Source organism: Corylus avellana, chromosome ca2 (genome assembly GCF_901000735.1).
Source record: "Corylus avellana chromosome ca2, CavTom2PMs-1.0".
NCBI lineage: Eukaryota > Viridiplantae > Streptophyta > Magnoliopsida > Fagales > Betulaceae > Corylus > Corylus avellana.
The window spans coordinates 11,247,068-11,266,101 of NC_081542.1; the positions used below are offsets into that span (position 1 = coordinate 11,247,068).

At 38.3% G+C, this 19,034-nt stretch overlaps 1 protein-coding gene across 1 annotated transcript in view; it reads left to right on the forward strand.

Moving 5' to 3' along the window:
• Positions 1–1,751: 1,751 nt before the first annotated feature.
• The window catches only part of LOC132168707 (beta-glucosidase 42), a 25,773-nt gene continuing 8,490 nt past the window's right edge, over positions 1,752–19,034 (forward strand). The window contains exons 1-8 of the mRNA XM_059579729.1: positions 1,752–1,908; positions 4,261–4,327; positions 4,439–4,497; positions 10,046–10,121; positions 12,787–12,861; positions 12,931–13,018; positions 14,740–14,965; positions 15,899–16,014. Coding sequence (XP_059435712.1) covers positions 1,792–1,908; positions 4,261–4,327; positions 4,439–4,497; positions 10,046–10,121; positions 12,787–12,861; positions 12,931–13,018; positions 14,740–14,965; positions 15,899–16,014 — 824 coding nt within the window. The 5' untranslated portion in view covers positions 1,752–1,791. The remainder of the gene's footprint in view (positions 1,909–4,260; positions 4,328–4,438; positions 4,498–10,045; positions 10,122–12,786; positions 12,862–12,930; positions 13,019–14,739; positions 14,966–15,898; positions 16,015–19,034) is intronic.

Sequence of the window (19,034 nt, forward strand, 5' to 3'; positions counted from 1 at the left end):
CATCAAATTTAAAGTATTAGCACTAAATTTATGATGATCGAATCCCTTTTGGGTGATATCATTCCTAAAGGGTTAACCTTCCACCTTTAGGTTTTAGTTTTAAATCCAAAAACAAGATTTAAGGCATTAGAAACTAAAATATTAATTCAAAGAAATTTAACTAAAAAAAATAACAAATTTTTTTATTATTATTATTTTTTAATATATGTCCCTAGGCTGCCAATTTGACAACCGCGTAAGCAGGACTCCACGAAATTAGGAACTAGGAAGTATCATCCCTCTTAAATTATTGCGTTGCGGTTGAAAAAAGACACTTGGCACTTGCCACTTGGCTACTGCTTTTGTTAAGAATAGACACCGCACACGTGGCCAATGCAACAACGGTTGTGGGTACCTGACTTTTCAACACATGATCAACGGTGGACCATAGGTACCTGACGTTGTCTGTCGGTGCCATTTCATTTCAAGTCATGTTTATTAAAGGCTAAAGTCACGCATTAACAGTGGACCGTGGGTCCTAACAAAAGCAATATATATATATATATATATATATATATATATATATATATATTTTGACATGTTCATATAAAAGTGAGATAATGATTTAAATTAGTGATCTTCGCTTCATGAGGCGTGGTTTTCAGTCGATTGAGTTACCCCTTAGGGATGAGATACAAAGATAATGATATTGTATGTAGAAACTTGTTATATGTATGAGTAATGTTAGAGACCATCTATTTATTATCTTTTTATCCTTATAAAATTAATGTGACTTTTAAAATCACAATTAAATCAAAATTCAAGTATAATTTATCTAAAATTTAATGGTGATTTTAAAAGCCACGCAAATTTTAAGAGAATAAAAAGATAGTCCTTAACATTACTATGTATATATATATTTATTTGATCTATTTGCCATACTTTTTTTTCAAATTAATCATCAGATCTTTAGAACAAATGTTCGTTATTTATTTATTTATCTTTTTGCTATTTTTTGTTTCATCTCCATAAAATAAATGAGCAAATTCACATTTAAGTATGTAAAATCCAATTTAATAATAAAATTTTTTTTTTAAATGAATTAAGAGACAGCTGTAAACATCTCTTGCTCTTGGTTTATATGGACGAAGATAATAAAACAAAGCAATCAAAAATCTTTGGATGTCGCTCTCGATCGCGATGCCCTTCAACTACCAAAGATTACACGGTACGCCAACCCCCACGTGGCTACAATCCTCTTTCTCTATTCCTATATATATTTATATATTTAAAAAAAATTCTATTTAGTAAAAATACAATATTGAATACTCTATTTCCTCCCTCCGGTTCCTCTCTATTCCTATCCGGGTGAAGGAAAACAGAATGTCGGTGTGCCGGCAATTTTTTTTTAATATTAAAAAATATAAAATTTTTTTTTGAGCCGGCGTGCTGCTAATCACGTCTCTTCCTATCCGAGTGAAGCACGCCTGGCTTAATATATATATATATATATATATATAGGTAATATATAGAGCACGCCCTGCGTGTATTAACAGTGATGTACGCTTGGTGTGAATTTTTTTTTTTTTAAATTAAAATAATAAAGTAATAATAATAAAAAATTTGACATAACATCACTATTTATGCATACCGAACATGCTCTATATCATTATCGTATATATATATTTACTTAAAATAATAAAATATTATATTTTATTATTTTAAAATATTAAATCATCCTCACTGATTCCCTATGCATATATATTTCTGCAGTCCTTCCTTCTGACACACTTTCTCTCGGTGACGACAACAATGGTGAAGAAGGAGGACTTGTTGAAAGAACATGAAGCTGATGATTCCAACAAGGAAATCTCTCGCTGCGACTTCCCTCCAAACTTTCTCTTTGGAGTCGCCACTTCTGCCTATCAGGTGCTCTTTTTGCCGTCACTGTGCTTTGCACATTTTACTGTTCCTACATCGTATTACTTTTAATTTCTTGACGAATCATGATCTGGGTATTTGCTATTTTTCACTTTCTAATATACCTATTTTTATACATGTAAATATATTACTTTCTTTATCCATTTTCTTATAAATTACGATCTGGGCAATTGCTGTTTACTCTAGTGCTCTACTTTTGCTTGGTCTTTCTTGTTCATAAATATATATTTCTTGTTCATAAAAACAATGTGGCTCATTAAAGTATTGGGTTTCTTTTGTTATGTTATTTCTATGAATTTCTTTTTGTTGTCATTGGTTGGTGAGTTTTGGCAGGCATGCTTGCTTTTGGTTGGTTCAGGGGCGGAACCAAGATTTTAATTATGAATGGTGTATAGTCCTTTAATATGTATGAAAGTCTTAAATTTAATTTCATATTAAATCATACCAAATTTTAGACAAAATTATTTACAAACAAAAAATTACATGAACATACCATAGAGATTTTAAAACGTCGTCATAAGATATTAATAGACTCACAATTCGGTGACACTGGTATTTCATCTTCTTTGTTGTGTGTGTGTGTGTGTGTGTTTTTTTTTTTTTAATCCAAAAGGTGTATATGGAAAAATAAACTCAAATGCAGAGGATTTTTTTTGTTTTGAAGTAATTGGAATAATCAATCTAGTCATGAAGCACATCTCCACTTTTTTAAAGGAGAAGTATTAATTTTTTCAAGTAGTCTCACTAGTTCGCCTCCCCCTTTTGTGTGGACATGTAAAAAAAAAAAAAAAAATACAAAATGTAGACAAAATGCTCTATTAAGTACAAGATGCTGAGGACCCAATAATACCTAAAAAGCTGAAACGGTGGAACATGATGGGTGTGAAAGGAGAAATGCTACAAAGCCCTTTTTCCATCCTCCCTTTTTTAAAATCAACCATGGATCTGTACGACCTACGCATGACACACCTTCACTTAGGTGGGTCTTACAAATCTAATGGTTGATTTAAAAAAAGAGGCATGCTACACATCATTCTCTCAACCATCTTTTAACCATTTTTTTTTTGAAAATCTAATGGATTCGTCCCACAAAAACTCAATGGTAGATTTACCTATTCACTATTCGGAAATGGTTGAGAGAATGATTTTTATCATTCCTAAAAAAAAAAAAAATGGAGAAGGATGAGAGAAGGACCGGGGTAGATGCTTTAGCATTTCTCGCTTAAAAATTAATATTGCCAATGTAGGGCATGTACAGTAAGTTGTGGTTTTACATGGACTGTATAAAATTTTGGGGTTGCCAAGGACCCCCAACAGTCCATGCAGTTCCACCCCTAGGTTGGTTCCTCCCATTGTTTCATCTTTTTTTTTTTTTTGGCCATTTCGGGTGTAGTTTTTGTTGCATATCAGTGATATCTCATATCATCCAATTAAGTGATTTTTTATTTGGTAAATATTCTAAAGAATTCTTTATCCTTGATATATGGAACTATATTTTAAAGGATCTTGTGGTATTGCCATAGTTTGATATTATGATCGTCTCTTTGTGACCAAAGGGTATGAGTGATGAATTATGCCTTCCTTAAATGGATAGGTAATGAACTCCACATAAAATCATCTTTCTTTAATCAGAATTTTAAAAACCTCAAACTTTTATCTCAAGTTTCCTCATAGATCTAATTATTGGCATCTATCCTCTTCCATATTGCTGGTTTTTTGAATAACCCTCACCTGGCCTTTCTTTAATTGACTGGGAATTGAAGGAGAAAAAAGATTTTTCAGTTGATTGCCTTGATACCAGCTTGGTGGGTTGCCTATTACCTTTTAGCTTTGTGGTTAAATGGTTGTGTTGTGGTCACTTTATCAAGGGTTTGAGGATGGGCATGGATGCCAAAGGACCAATTTGGTTGGGTAAAGATGTTATTTCATGCTACCGTTTTATGGTAAAAAAGGGAAAAAAAAAAAAAAATTAGAAGGAGAAGTGAAAGAAGATGAAACAGAAAATTGGAGGAAGGGATGCATGAGACAAATACATGCACAATATTCACTTTTACAAAATGTTTTCTTGATATATAATGGAGGTCTGATAATATGCATTTTTTTGGTAAGTAGTTTGATAGTATGCCTTTTAATAGAAAAGTAAATTATATAGAAGAGATAGAGATCAATCACCTTTGGAAAATAAAGTATGTGATTCTAAATAAGAGACTTGCATAACTCATATGTTTTTTTTATTTTTTTTAAATTTCATTTTAAATTTTGAGTTGGTTCATGTAGTGTCCATAGATAATGGAAAACTCACTGATCTTGGAATTCGGTCACCTTGTTATTTATTTGTAGGTGGAAGGAGCCTGCAAGGAGGGTGGTAGGGGTCCTAGTATTTGGGATTCTTTTTCACACACTGAAGGTTTTATTTTTTTCTTCAACAATTTTATAAGAAATTCTCCCATGATGGCTTGAAGGGACTTTTTCTTCTGCATGTTTTGAATCTGATTTGTGCATCCTTTTGTTATGTTAGGCAAGATCATTGACAAAAGCAATGCTGATGTTGCAGTGGATCAATATCATAGATACAAGGTCAGTAACACTGGATGAGTGACTCACCTTCCCTTTTGTTCCTTTGTCATTGCTTGGCCTTGTAATGATTATGCAGTAAGTAGCCCATTCTTAAGTTTGGGATGTGACTTCATATCAGGTGGATGCACTATATCCTGTAGTGCTGTATGGCTTAGTCCCTAAGAGCAACACCATTCCTTGGTGGATAAAGCATTGCTCTAGTAATTATTTCTTCTTTTTCTTGTGTGAAATTGTAATATCATTAAACTGTTGTTAATTCATAGAGAGTTTGGAGAAAAAGCCAGAAATTATTTACATTATTGCCATTTTATATTTGTTTCTTGTGAACATTCGTAACATGCTCTAGTAATTGTTTCTTATGAATCCTCATCATTCGTAAAAGATACCAAAAAAGAAAATTATTTGTACCAGATATTGCATGCTTCCCAGATCTACGTATAAAAGTTCTCAGCACACTATTGCCTGCACAAGCAATTGTTAGGTTTGGTGATATGCAGTTTGGCCTTGGTGGCATGCTTCATCCGCTGTTAAGCATTCTTGTTTGTGAAATAGAAATACCAAGTAGTTTGATCTCTAGCAATACTTGTTTGTCTCTTCTAAATGTTTTTGTACTTATGGTATCAATATCTATTTCGTCTAGTAACATCGGTATTAGTTTAAGAAGGATATGCTAAATAGGAAGGTAACATATAGTATGGCCTCATGTAATAGGCGAAGATTGCTAGGTGCAGTCACTGTTATGGAGGTCACGTCAGTCATGGTGGAGCCGCTGCTAACTCTATTGAGTTATCCTGAGGCTCCAGTGGCTATTTCAAAGGGGTTCCTGAAGGGCAACCAGTTCTCTGTTGATAGAAGAACCGAAGTCCTCCTGGTCAGATGGTTCTCTATCACAATCATTGTGCTCCAACACCCAAACAGCTCTGCTCGTGATGGCAGATTTGTGCTCCATGCCGGTCGATGCTGGGTCCACTGTGTTTGGGGAGATTCTAGGTAATGACGCCATTTCTGACTCAATTTCTAACTCATCTGTTGTTGGTGTCTCGGGGGTGACCAATGCTCTTAACTAAGTTGACTCAAGGGTGTCTGAGGCTCTTAACTGGGTGCTCATTTTGAGGAATGGGAAGTGGGCTTTTGTTCCAGGTTTAGAATCGGGGTTTTTGTTCGTTCCGATGAGTTGAGTAGTGGGGAAGCTTGCTGTTGGGGAAGAAGGTAGGTCCGGAGGGGCGATTTCAGGTGGAGTTAGTTGGGTCTTTGTCTGGTTTGCCCCACAAAGCTTCCCAATTTTCTGAGGCTACCCAACCAACTTATTCCTAGCTGTGTGGGTTCAGCAAGAATTCTGCATTGGAGTCGGCGATTGTGCTCTCTGAGAATAAGGGTGTTAGTATCTGTGATTTTCTTCTTGTCTAGATGTGGATATTTTGGAGGGAGAAGTGTTTGAGTGTGAGTCTTGTTAAAATAATGATTAAATGATTAAATTTATCTCTTCCTATAAGCTTAAGCTTTTGGGATAGCTGGTAATTTAATATGGTATCATAGTCAAAGGTCCTGGATCGAACTTTGATTCTGTCAATTCACCCACTATTTAAATTATATATTCCACGTGCTGGGCCTCACCTATTAAAAGGGAGCTTGAGCCCACATGTGAGGGGGAGTGTTAAAATAATGATTAAATGATTAAATTTATCTCTTTCTATTCGCTTAGCCTTTTGGGATAACTGGTAATTTAACAAGTATAACAAGCCTTTGTTCTGTGAGCCTTTGAATGCTTACTCCCCTTAAGCTTCGGAGGAGGCTATTTTTTTTTTAGAAAGAGACTACGAAGTGGGTTTTGAAAAAGATCAAGGGTTTTAGCAATTTTTTAGGAATGTCTTGTGACAAATTTGAAAAAGTGATTATTGCCCATTTTACTTCTATTGAAGCCAACTGATTCAAGTGTACTGTGAGCTGTGGCTCTCCTTCTAGCTCTTATAAGCTGACCCCCAAAAGCTGCAAAGGCACCAGGGAATTGAAAAGATTGGACTATTCCATTAATTATGTCTCATGGGATATTGCCTCTAAATCTGGAGGTAGACATGGGCGGGTGTCTTTTGTTTCCTTATGAAGTTGAAAATCATTTCGTGGAATATTAGAGGGCTGCATGAAGCGGATAAACGCATGTGTTTTTGGAATTTACTTAGAGTGTTGAAGGCTTAGTGGCCTTACAGGAAAATAAACTGGAGCAGTTTTCTAGGAGCATCGTGTGTAGTTTGTGGAATGGTCAACACTTTGTTTGGTGTCAATTGAATGCCAGGGAGGCTTTGGGTGGCATTGCCTGGATTTGGGACAGAAGAGTTGAAAAAGATCGAAGTGTGTGTGGGGAATTTTGTGGTGGCTTGTAATTTTAGAAGTCTCATTGTTCTGTTCAGTGGGATTTTGCCAGTGTCTATGAGTCCAACTTAGATGTTGATTGTTGATTGCTTTGAGAGGAGCTAGCATGTCTGGCTTCATGGTGGGATATCCCTTGGTGTACTGGGATGATTTCAATGTCTCATTTCTCTAGTGAGAGATCGGGTACTAAATGGTGGCTAACCATTATATATATAGTGTGGAGATCGTCCTTTGAAAGATTCTTTTTTTTTTTTGATAGGTAAATTTGTATATATCAAAAACCCAAACAGGGCGCAACACGATTACACATAGAGTATAAAAGAGAGCGGCTAAACACCCAATAAAAACCCTAAGCTCCCAAGGAGCACCCACAAGGAACCCAAAAAGATCCACCCAAGAACCCCCGAAATCAAAACACCCTACACAAGAAACACCCTACACAAAGGCTAACCCTACACAAGATCACCCCACATCCCTAACCCTACTCGAGCCACTGCCCCTAGCCTCAAAGATATCGGAGCATTCCAAATTCTTCACCCCCATCGGCATCTTTTTCTTATGAAGCTGTTTAGCTTCCTTATCCTTCGCTCTCCGTGTATAACACTTGGAAACATAGGATTGTTTTTCTATCAAAGCTTTGGCAGGTGCAGGAGGAAAAGAGAAAACCGGAGAAACAATAGCCCTCACCGGAGGAACAGTAGCCACCACCGGAGGTACAGAAGCCTCATCCCTCATCCTGCACTGAAGCCTCGCCGGATAAGTAGAAGCAACCGCAGGAATCGCCGGAGGAAAAGAGAAATGATTCACAGGCGAAACAGAAGCCACCGAAGAAACAGTAGCCACCACCGTAGGAGCAGTAGCGTCATCCCTCAAACTGCGCCAAAGCCTCGCCGGAGACACAGGAGTCGCCGGGGAAGATTTCCGTCCAAAATCCCCAATTTGGACATTCTCAGCAAACCCAGGAGACTCCGGTGAAGACTTATCCGAGTGCAACAAAGACCCATCGCTGAACTTATCGAGATCCAAAACAGGGCCGCAAACGGGAATTTGAACCACAGCCGACCCAGAAACCGACCCGGAAACCGACCCGGAATTATGCCCATCATAACCCAAAGAACCAACCCTAATCCGCTTACCTTTGGGCTTCTCACCCAGCCCGCGAAGGATCCGGTCCAACTTATAGCAGAAAAACCCTAATCGCCTCATCGACTTGTTCCTTCTAAACTTAGCTGCCGCCGCCACCGGAGACGAGAAGCTTTGCTCAATCAAGGGATGAGCTTTCTCCATTTCGTAACAATCCATCGCGAATCGTATTTCCACTCCAACATTCCCCATCTCGAAACAGCTCGCCACCGGGAACAAGTCAATCTCTTGCGACGAAAGAAGCCGCGCCCCAGCAATGTCCGCCACCTCGCAGGAAGAAGAGCGCAACGCTTCGGCGAAAGACCGTCCATCTTTTGTCCCCGGAGAGAAACTCTCAGAATTCGAAAACCCTGGAGAACTCGCCTGCACAGCCAGCAACGAACGCAGCTCAACCACGAACCTCCGCCAACCCCGCCCAGAGCGGGCCTCTGGGATCCAGATGATACCTTTCCGTTCGTCCTCCAGATAGGCAACCACCTCCAGGAATCTCCCAGCTTTGTTACTACCCCCGCTCACCGACAAAGACTTCCCTTCCTCGCTAAATTTTTTGACGAAATCTTCCTTCACCTGAGACTGAGACGCCTCTTCTACCGTAGCTGCCAACCAGGAAGCACTTCGCTGACCCACCAGAATAAGCCCTACAAAACCCTTCCTTCTTTCCTCCAAACGAAGCTTCGAAGCCTTCGTCGAGAAAAAGAAGGTTTTAGCTTCCACCGAAAAACGTCGCTCCATCCTAATCTACACGAACGCATCCCACGAAAACAGAAAACCGAGCTCTAGCGGGACGCGCCTACACGCGCCACCGCTGGGGTTCCAGTTCCAGCGCCTCCAAGTAACATGTGGACTAGTGTTAGCTTGCGCACTTTGGGAATGGGGCTTGAAATCCCACCTAACGATGTCAAAAGCTTTCGTAAATAGTGCCTAATATTGATTCTTTTCTGGAGTTATTTTGTCTTGCTAGGAATAGGGACGCAATGGTGGCTAACCTCAGGAGTGTTAGTAATGATACAGTCCCTTGGGACATTAATTTCACCAGGTTGCTACATGATTGGGAGGTGAAGTACGTCTCCTCTTTCTTCAATGTTTTGTACTCTACTAGAGTGGGTCAGGAGGGTGATGATAGGCCCTAAAAAAGAAGATCTTTTGAGGTTGAAACTTTATTTAAGTTATCTTCCTAATGGTGTTTACCATTTCCCCTTGAAGAGTGTTTAGAGGCCTAAGGCCCCTTTGAAGTTGGCTTTCTTTACGTGGACAGCTTCTCGTGGAAAAACTCACTTTGGATAATCTCCGCAAGCGTCACATCATGGTAATAGATTGGTGTTGTATGTGTAAAAAGAGTGAAGAAACTTGAATTAATCTTTTTCTTCAGAAGTTTGGGGTAGAGTGGGTTATGTCTAAATAAGTGGTGGACCTTTTGGTGTGTTAGTACTGGGGGGCTGGCTGGAATGACAACATTATTGTTTGGAATGCTATTCCTTCCTTCTTATTCTGGTGCATATGTGGAGAAAGAAATGTTCGAAGCTTCAATGATCAAGAGAGAACGAGTACGGTTCTATGGACCTATCTTCTCAAAACCTTATTGAGTGGAGCTTTGCTACCACTTTATCCCATGTCTCTAGCATTGCAGATTTTTGTTCTCTGTTTGGTTCTTTGTTGATTTGTTGGGTGTTGTCTCTTGTATACTTTCTATGCACTTGAGTTGCGTCTCTTGTGTGTCTAATGAATTTCCTTTACTTTAAAAAAAGTAATAGAATAGTGAGAAAAGATACATGTAGCCGATAACAACTTGTTGGAAAAGGATCCATGGAGGTTACCCCTAATTTAGTTTGAAAAAGGCTTGTTAAGTTGATTTGACCTTAATGCATATCTACTTCTTGTATGTGTAATTTAATCCTTTTTCCTTGGTATAGAGGAAACCTTTTTTCTTCATATCATTTCTATGGTTTGTCTATCTTTTTTTTTTTTTTTTTAATTTTTAATTTTTAATTTTTTTGAAGCTTTGTCAGATATAGGTGATTAATTCAATACTTATATACAGGAAGATGTTGAGCTTATAGCCAAATTGGGATTTGATGCTTATCGCTTTTCCATATCATGGTCGCGTATCTTCCCTGGTATGTTGATTAGAATATTTTTAGTGCATTTTGTCGTGAATATTCACTTCATCAATGCTATTCAAAAGAGTAGATTCGGAACATTTTGATTCTTTATTTGATTAGTGTTGAAACTTACTAATTTTTTTTTTTGATAAGTAATGATGATATATAAAAGAGCGCAGAGAGGCGCAACCCACATACACTGGAAGTAATAGTAATTTACTAATTACTATTACTTCCTTTGAATAAGTTCTCAGTTAGTCATTTTTACCTTCCATTCTTCTTCCCATATCCTTGTCCTTGTTATAAGTTTTGTCTAGAAGTAAGCAAGAGTTTTATTTATATAAGATTTGGTGTTTGCGAGCTTGATATACATTTCTAACCCACTTGTTTATAGTTTTAGCTTTTGAGATAGGTGGTTCCTTAACATGATATCAGGGCCTTGTTTTGACTAAAATGTCTTCTGTTCTAATCCTAAGTCCCCCATTATTTCAAATTTTCTTTGGGGACATCCCAAAGACTAGTCAGAGGCAATATGGAAAGTTTTTTTTTTTTTTTTTTTAAATTTCATTTTATTTTATTTTATAAGTAATGTTGCATATCAAGAGAGTGCTGGAAAAAAGAAAAAAAAGAAAGAAAAGAAAAGAATAAAAAAGGACCCCCATGAAAGAACCCTAAAACCCAAAGAAGCTCTAATCCCGTAGAACAGACTCTACACCCCAAATATGCCCTAAACCCGCAAAGCAGACTTGCCTTTACGCCGACACTGGAAAGTTATTCCTACTCCTTAATGTGGAGCATTTGGAGGGAAAGGAATCGGCGTCTTTTTGAGGATGGTGAGACCATGTGCTTTTCCTTAAATCCTCTTTTCTGAGATCTCTTTTGGATTGGGTTATTGTTTTTGTTCCTAATTTTGTCTCAGGGAATCTAGTAGATTTGATTTGTTTTTTAGATTGTAGTAGCCTCTAGGGTCTTGGTTCTCTTTGTGTACGAGGGCTTTGCCCTCTATAAAATTATTATTATTCATCAAAAGAAAATTTGTAGCTGTTTCTACACATGCAAGGCCTGCATTTGTTTAAGCGATTTTGGGTGAGTCTACCTGTGAGTGGGTGTCAGATTTATTTTGCGTTCTTGATATACATTGTTGGGCCACTTCCTGATAGCTTAAGCTATTGGGATGGATGATTCCTAGCAATGTGAACCACAATTATACAATTTTGGATGGCATATGAGATTCATATACATGATTGATCCATTATGTAACACAAAGTATATGAAACAATTTTTGCATTTTGTAAAAGTCTTTATCCAAAAAAAAAGGTATGAACCAAGGCTGTAAACTGCAATGATCCTTGTGCATTTGGCACAACTTAAGTCAACTCTAACGTTGCAGCAGCATTTGGGACTGGAATTTGATGGTGTGTTTTTTTTTAACGAGTCAATTTTTATCATAAAGACAAAGGAAAATATTTAATTAAGCAAAAAAATACAAAAGGTCCCCCCCAGTCAATATGATCTGAAGTTTAAAAGATGAAGAAAATCCAGAAAAGAGGAGACATGGATATAGTCTAACACAATTTTACAATGATATAAAAAAGTGAAGACTTAGTGTAGTCCAACTAGTTTTAACCCCTTTAAACTTCCAAGTATTCCCTTTTCTTCATATGGTCCACATAAGACAGCACAAAGGATCTTTTTGTCAATTTTCTTGATTCATATTGGCCAACTTTTAGAGTTTTCTAAGATTGAAAGCATTTAGAACTCAAGATATTCTTATATTTGAGAGTTCAGGCAGAACATTTTGATAAAAGATCTGGTAGAAGTTGAAAATTTTCAATACATATTTTACAATGGGCAATGTGAAAGTCTTATTTCAATTGTTAAATAGATTCTGAGTTTTATAAAATAGACATGGACATGGTTTTTTTTTTTTTTTTTTATTGTATAAAAGAGAATTGGATCTGGTTGTCATGGATGGTGCATAGTTTTCTAACACAGAAATCATATCTTGTAATTTGTTTTTCCAAATAGTCTATATGCCTTCCTTGGGTCTGTAAGGCACAGTTATTATTTAAACATTTGAAATAAAGATGCCAGGCCCCTTTCATCAGTGAGGACATTTAGTATGGCTAGGTCTCTCTCCTTTGTAGGTAACTTTGTGTGCCAATGACTATTATGATCTATTTATAGGGTTAATGCTGTATAATAGTGTCATTTTGAATGGCTTGAAATGATGAGTTTCACAGTGCTCATGGAAATGAGATGATGAACCAGTGGAGGGCATTTTTTTTTTTTTTCCTTTCATTAAAGAAAAATAAGGGTTAACATTACATCCCTTTTTATTTTTTGGGCCTGAAAAGAAGAGTATACATCTCTTTTCTTGTCAGATTTTCCATTTTGATACATAATTACTCGCATATGAACTACTCTGTTTCATCTTTATCATTTAGTCTGTATATTCACCCTTCAATATGTCCTCCTTTTAGGACTAAGTGGTGTTGACACCTTCAATCCCGGGTTTTGTCCTGAACTATAATATTGATATAAAAAACTATGTCAAGTAGTTTTCCCCTTATATAGAGGTACAGTTGTACGGAAATTCTCCTAGTTGTTTTTACTGTGTTGCCTGAGCTTAATTATGATGACAAATTGATCTTCTTTGATGGTTTGCTTATGATTACAGATGGTTTGGGAACCAAAGTCAATGAAGAAGGGATTAATTACTATAACAATGTCATTAATGCTCTTCTTGAAAAGGGTATGATATTGTACTTAATTTCCTTTTAGTGGCACCAACAATGCATATTTGACAGCTTTATTCCTGCAGGTATCCAGCCTTGCATAACTTTGTACCACTGGGATCTTCCTTTGCATCTTCATGAGACAATGGGCGGGTGGTTAAATAAAGAAATTGTGTAAGTACTGTCATAATTGAACTGTCAGTTTTTTTTTTTTTTAATACTTTCATCAAAACCGTTTACTTATCAAAAAAAAATTGAACTGTCAGTTTTTGCAAACTTCTTGAAAAATAGCAATGCTTCTCATGTTGATTTCAATTGAGTATATAAGTTCTAAATATTGTCAAACTTCTATATATGCTGACTTGACCTCTTTCTCTTATTGCATTGATTATGTCTTTCTTTTTTGTATGTCTCTTTTGACTTCTCTTCAGCATGTTAAGCTCAAAGAAGCTGAGAAAATTTGTAGTTTAGCATATTAGGCTCAAGGGAAAATGTTTTTTTTTTTTTTTTTTTTGATGAGTAAAAATGTTATATATCAAAAGGGCAGAGGGGCGCAACCCATATACACGGGAAGTATAAAAGAGAGCGCCTAAGAGGGAGAGAAATGAAAGACGAAGTCAGAAAAACTAATTACTAAGGGAGCTAGCCAAGCGGCCGTCCAAGAGTAAAGAGTAAAGAAGAAAAGATGAGTCAGTTCCTTTATAGTCAACAGTTCTTAAATTGTTACCCTTGAGAACTAGGATACATCAACAGTTCTTAAATTGAAGCTTAGTTGAAGAAACCTGTTACAAGCTGCAAAAACATAGGGTTTTTGAGGAATACGATAACTATATTTGTACGGCTCATAGACTTTGTAGCCATAAGGAAGAAGAATAAAGAATGTATGGCCATACTGAGGAATAAATAATGTTTGTAATGAGTATGAGAAATGAAGAAAAGAAAAATTTACTATTCATAGAGATCATTAACTACAATTTTGCATGGATCCTGTTCTTTTCATGGTCTTAATAATGCCAATCATGGTCATTTGTTGATTTATTCATAGGGAATTTACCCCTAATAACAACCCAAGAGGTATTGGATAAGCAAGAAACTAATCTCCACTTCGGGTATGAGTACACCCAATACAAGACAAACCAAGATTCTTCACTTCCATTACTGTGACCCTTGCAAATTAAATAAAGTTGGAAAAATACAGCATAACTGACGTACCATCAACTGAACACTACTAGTTAACTGTCTTTGCCATGTTTCCCTTCATCTCAATTAACTGCTCTACGTGCTGAACTTGTCAACATGCTTCCTTTATCCACGGTGCATTTGTGCTTACTTTTGGTTGGTAACTGCCCCTCCATGAACATGTGCTCCGAATATTTGAGTTTAGGCTTACCTGCCCCGCGTGCCCTATCATTTCTCCCCCCTTTGACAGGTACCTTGTCCACAAGGTCCAGAGTAGGAAACTGTTTAGTCAGCTGGTGAATGTCTTCCCAGGTGGCATCTTCCAGTGGTAGGTTGCTCCAATGGACCAGTGCCTCTGTAATACTCTTGGAGTTGCGTGGTATATGCCAATAGTCTAACACCACCATAAGTTCAATATGTGGCTTACCTTCATCAGACAGAGGGGTTACCTCTTAGCAAATTACCTTCGTATTTCCAACCCTTCGTTTGAGCTTTGATATGTGAAGACTATAACATTGCTAATAACATCAATGACTTTTAGGGAAAACAAGATTTTAATTTACTGGGAAAAAGTTTTGTTTCTTCTTTTGTTTGGTATTCATGTGCACACGCGTGAGTCTACATGCACAAGTACATGCAAACATTTATATGTTTTCCTTTGTATGCGTTTTTGTTGTGTATTGATTATTAATCCGGCTTCCATTTTTTGCACCCAGAAATTACTTTGCAGTCTATGCAGAAACTTGCTTCGCCAGTTTTGGTGATAGAGTAAAGACCTGGATTACAATTAATGAGCCCCTTCAAACTTCTGTGAATGGATACGATAGTGGGATATTTGCTCCAGGAAGACATCAACATTCATCAACAGAACCATATTGGGCTACGCACCACCAGATATTGGCCCATGCGGCAGCTGTTTCAATATACCGAAGCAAATATAAGGTATACTGTTCATTTGTATTACTAATTAATTACTTTAGTAAGGATATTGGGATTACAGAATATACTTATCAAAAAAAAAAAAATTGGGATTACAGAATATAGTTCTTGTTTGGCCAATCTCTTTATCAAGTTTTGTTTAATTTTGTGTAAATCATGATACTATTTATGGTGAGAAACTAGGGCAGTGTATTTGTACCATCCAGGGTTACAGAATCTTCAATTGGTAGGCTTATTTACAAGGTTTACATGGTCATTTGTGAAAGAAAATCGCAGTTCTTAATTATAATTGTTTTCAATTTCCCCTTATTTAATTAGTGTTACAGCCTATTAAATAATGTGAATAAATTTATCACGCATTAGAAATGATTGAAGCTGCTTGATTTCTTACCTTCAAGATTTCATGGTTACCTGCATACTAAGTTTAGGCTTTTCCTTCTGTGACTTATACACCCTGTGGCTATAATATCATGGATCTTTGCAGGGTAACTAATGTATTAGTCACTATATGTTTTAATTTTAGCTGATTATGCCACTTTCAATTTTTAAAGTTAAAGCACATCTTTGTACATCATCCTTAATAGAGCAAGCAAGGATTAAGCAAAATGAACAGTTTTCTGTTGAGAGATATAGCACCAGGTTCACCATAATTGAACTACAATTCAGGATGTTACATAACTTAGTTTGCTGGACACATCTATATAGCTATACTGGTTATGCTCTGATATGTTCCTAGTGTTTAACCGATATAGATGTTTTACAATATCATATATAAGTAGTGCTGTCAGTCTAAAAGATTCATCTTATCTTGAATTTCATGATCTACTAGTAGGGTTCTTATTTTTATACTCATCAATCAAATCTTCATTTGTGTTCTTGAATTATTATAAGAATAACATTCTTTTCTTGCTCTTGCCATTCTTGTTCTTGTCCCAGGACAAGCAAGGGGGACAAATAGGCTTGGTGCTAGATTGTGAATGGGCCGAGGCTAATTCGGATAAAATTGAAGATAAAGCTGCTGCAGCAAGACGTCTTGATTTTCAGCTTGGATGGTAGTTCCCCTTAATTATTGTTATGTCTCACAAAATCTTGTTATTGCAGCTTCTTGGTGATGTAACATCTTAATTGAAAACATGTACGAGGATGATGTTTACACAGATATGAAACCACAATTCACACGAAATTCTTTTCATAAATTTGAATGAAGTAAAGTTTTTGAATCTTAAGTTCTCGATATACATATGAAACATTATTTACGTATTCATGATGTACAATGTAAAACTTCTTAAAACTTAAGTGTTATTTTTTTATCAATTACCTAAGTAGTGATATTATATTATACATGAATTTTAAATTATTTATGGATATTGTAGTTTGCAACGACCATTTCCTCTCTCTCTCTCTCCCTCCCTCGCGCGTGCGCACACTCAAACATAGACATGCATACATATTTTCCATACAAAGACATTAATCTGCATGATGAATAAAGCCTCCCCTCTACATATCAGACCTTCATAACTTTATTGGATCACCTAAAGAAGTAACAGTTGAAGGGATTTTGAGTTAGTGAACTTGTAATTTAACAGTTTGGAGATAGAATACAATGTCATACAAGAAAGGATCAGTTTTCATTCATAGATTAAAATGGATGAAATGATAAGATTATCCACAATCAATGACAAGATTAGAATGTCTCTCTCTTTTTCTTTCATCGTGGTCTCTCTCTAGAATGTCTCTCTCTCTCTCTCTAGACTCGGATGAATTTCAAAATTTGAATTTTTGAAAGTTTTTTCTGCGATCGGTGGCGCGGCTGGTGCTGCGCGTTAGGGTTCGGCGTATGGAACGCAGTTTCTCTTTTGAAGCCAAAACCTTCTGCCTTTCGGCAAAGGTTGGGTGTCCTAACCTTCGTCTGGAGGAGAGGAGAAAAGGTTTCGTGGGGTATATTTACGCGAGCATTCGGTGTTCGTCGTGGTTGGTGGAAACGGTGGAAGCGGCGATTCAGGTTCAGGTGAAGGAAGAAATTGCCAAATCTTACCGTGAGGGTGATAAGGCCACGATGGTCCACGGGGGAGGTAATAAGGCCGGAAGGTTCTTGGAGGTATCGGTGTTGGCTGAGGGTGGTCGTAAGGGAGTCATTTGGCTTCCGGAGGGACGTTTTGGGAGGGGCTGGCGGCGTTTCGCGGGAGAGCTTCGGCAACTGATGTCGGCACAGATCAAGTCGGATGGTACGGCGGAGTCGGGGGTTCCATCTTCGGCGGGGTTTCTAATGGATGGTCCTTCTTTGGGGGTCGATTCCGGGAGGTCTTTCGTGGATGTCCTTCGATCTTCTCCGGGCGTCGAGGCGAGAGCAGTTGAGTATCCGAGGTCTCTCGATTTGCTTCCGGGGTCGTCTTGGTGGGATTCGGAGTATGACGGTTTGGGGTTGCGGTCTGCCGTGGATTGCTCTGCGTTGGAGAGCTTGTCTTCTCCTCTGGCGGAGGCGGCTGGTTCAGTGAGTTTGAGGAAGAAGAAGAAGGGCAAGATCGGTATTAGTGGATTGATGAGGCTTCTAGGGCAAATCCAACGTAAGTTGGACTGGGTCTGTGCAGGGGTTGTCTCGAAGCCCAATCGCAGGAGTAAAAGGGCTCGTTTTTTGGGCCTATCAACTTCTGCTTTGGGTTGTGATTCTGGGTCGGTCTCTGAAGTGGGTTTGGGTCAAAATTTGGATCCGTTTCAGCACTTGGATCCGGATTTCTCAGATCCAGTCCATAACTCTTTCTCATTACCTTTGGAGTCTGTATCGGCTGGGATTCCTCTAGCCTCTGAAGAGTGTTTGGAGCCGTTCGCTAGGTCTTCTTTGAGTTTGCAGGTTACCGGTTTGGATTCCGGCGATGGGTCTTCCCCGGCAGTGTTCTCTCTCTCTCCGGTGCGAGTTTTGGGCGAGATTGTTGGGTCTGCCGGTGACGGGTCCTCTCAGGGGGCTACTTTTTCCCTTTCTGCGGAGGCTGTACCGGCGAGCACGTTGCGCAGGGACTGGGAGGGCTCTCTTTCTTCGATGCCTGAAATCTGCCGGGGTGCGTCTGTGTCTTCGGAGATTTCTGATTCGGCTCGTCTTTCTATTCTCAAGGAGGCCTTCGCTGTTCCTTGGGAGGTGGACTCTCCGGCGAGCTCTTGCAGGGATAGGGAGGTTCCTTTTTCGGGGGAGGAGGAGCTGGTTGTTCGTCCTTCTTCTCCGGAGAAAGGTTTGTTTCGTCGTGGGTTCTTGAGTCCGAGAGCTGTCTCTCCCGCTCCGGTGGTGTTGAAGGATTCTTTGTCTTCTAAGGGAAAGGACCCTGTTCTGGTTCCCTCTGCGCCGGTGGAGGTTCAAGCTGGCTGTTTTCTTTCCCCTGCTACTACCTCATTGTTCTCGTCGCAGGGATGCACTTCACTCTCGACTACTTCCCTTCTCGATGGGGCGGCTGAGATGGGGAGGAGTCTTAGCCGTCCTTTTCCTCGCATGACAGAGAATGGTACTCCCATTTACTCCTCTAAATCCTCGTCCCAACTGTTTTATACCCGGAGGGTGAAGGAAAAAGTCGCAAAGCAGCTGCATAAGAACAAGGATCTGCTTGCTGAGGTTGAAGTTTCTGCCCCTAAGGTTGAAGTTTCTGCTTCTAAGGTTAAGGGGTTGAGGGAGCACAATAATCTGGATTGCTCCATCTCTCCGGTGAAGGGCCGGCGTCGGCGGGGTTTTTTGGGATCGAAAAATGCTTTTTCTTTTCCCCCTGAGGTGAAGGGTTCCACCTGAGATGCACTAGGGCTTTTCTTGGGGTTTGGTTGGGTCTCTTGTATTCCCCTTTGGATGGGTGTTTGGTTTGATTGGGTTTTTCTGGGTTTTTGATTGGTTTGTTTGGGTTTTTTCTGGGTTTTTCTGGGTGTATTGTTTGGGTTCCTTTGTATACTTTATTGTGTACTTAGAGGCGCTTTGCGCTTTTTTTGTTATATACTACATTACTTATCAAAAAAAAAATATTATTTTATATTTCTGCATGTTATTCAATTTCTCTTTCAGAAAATGTTGATAAAACGCAATTGAATAGCATGAGCTGTAAAG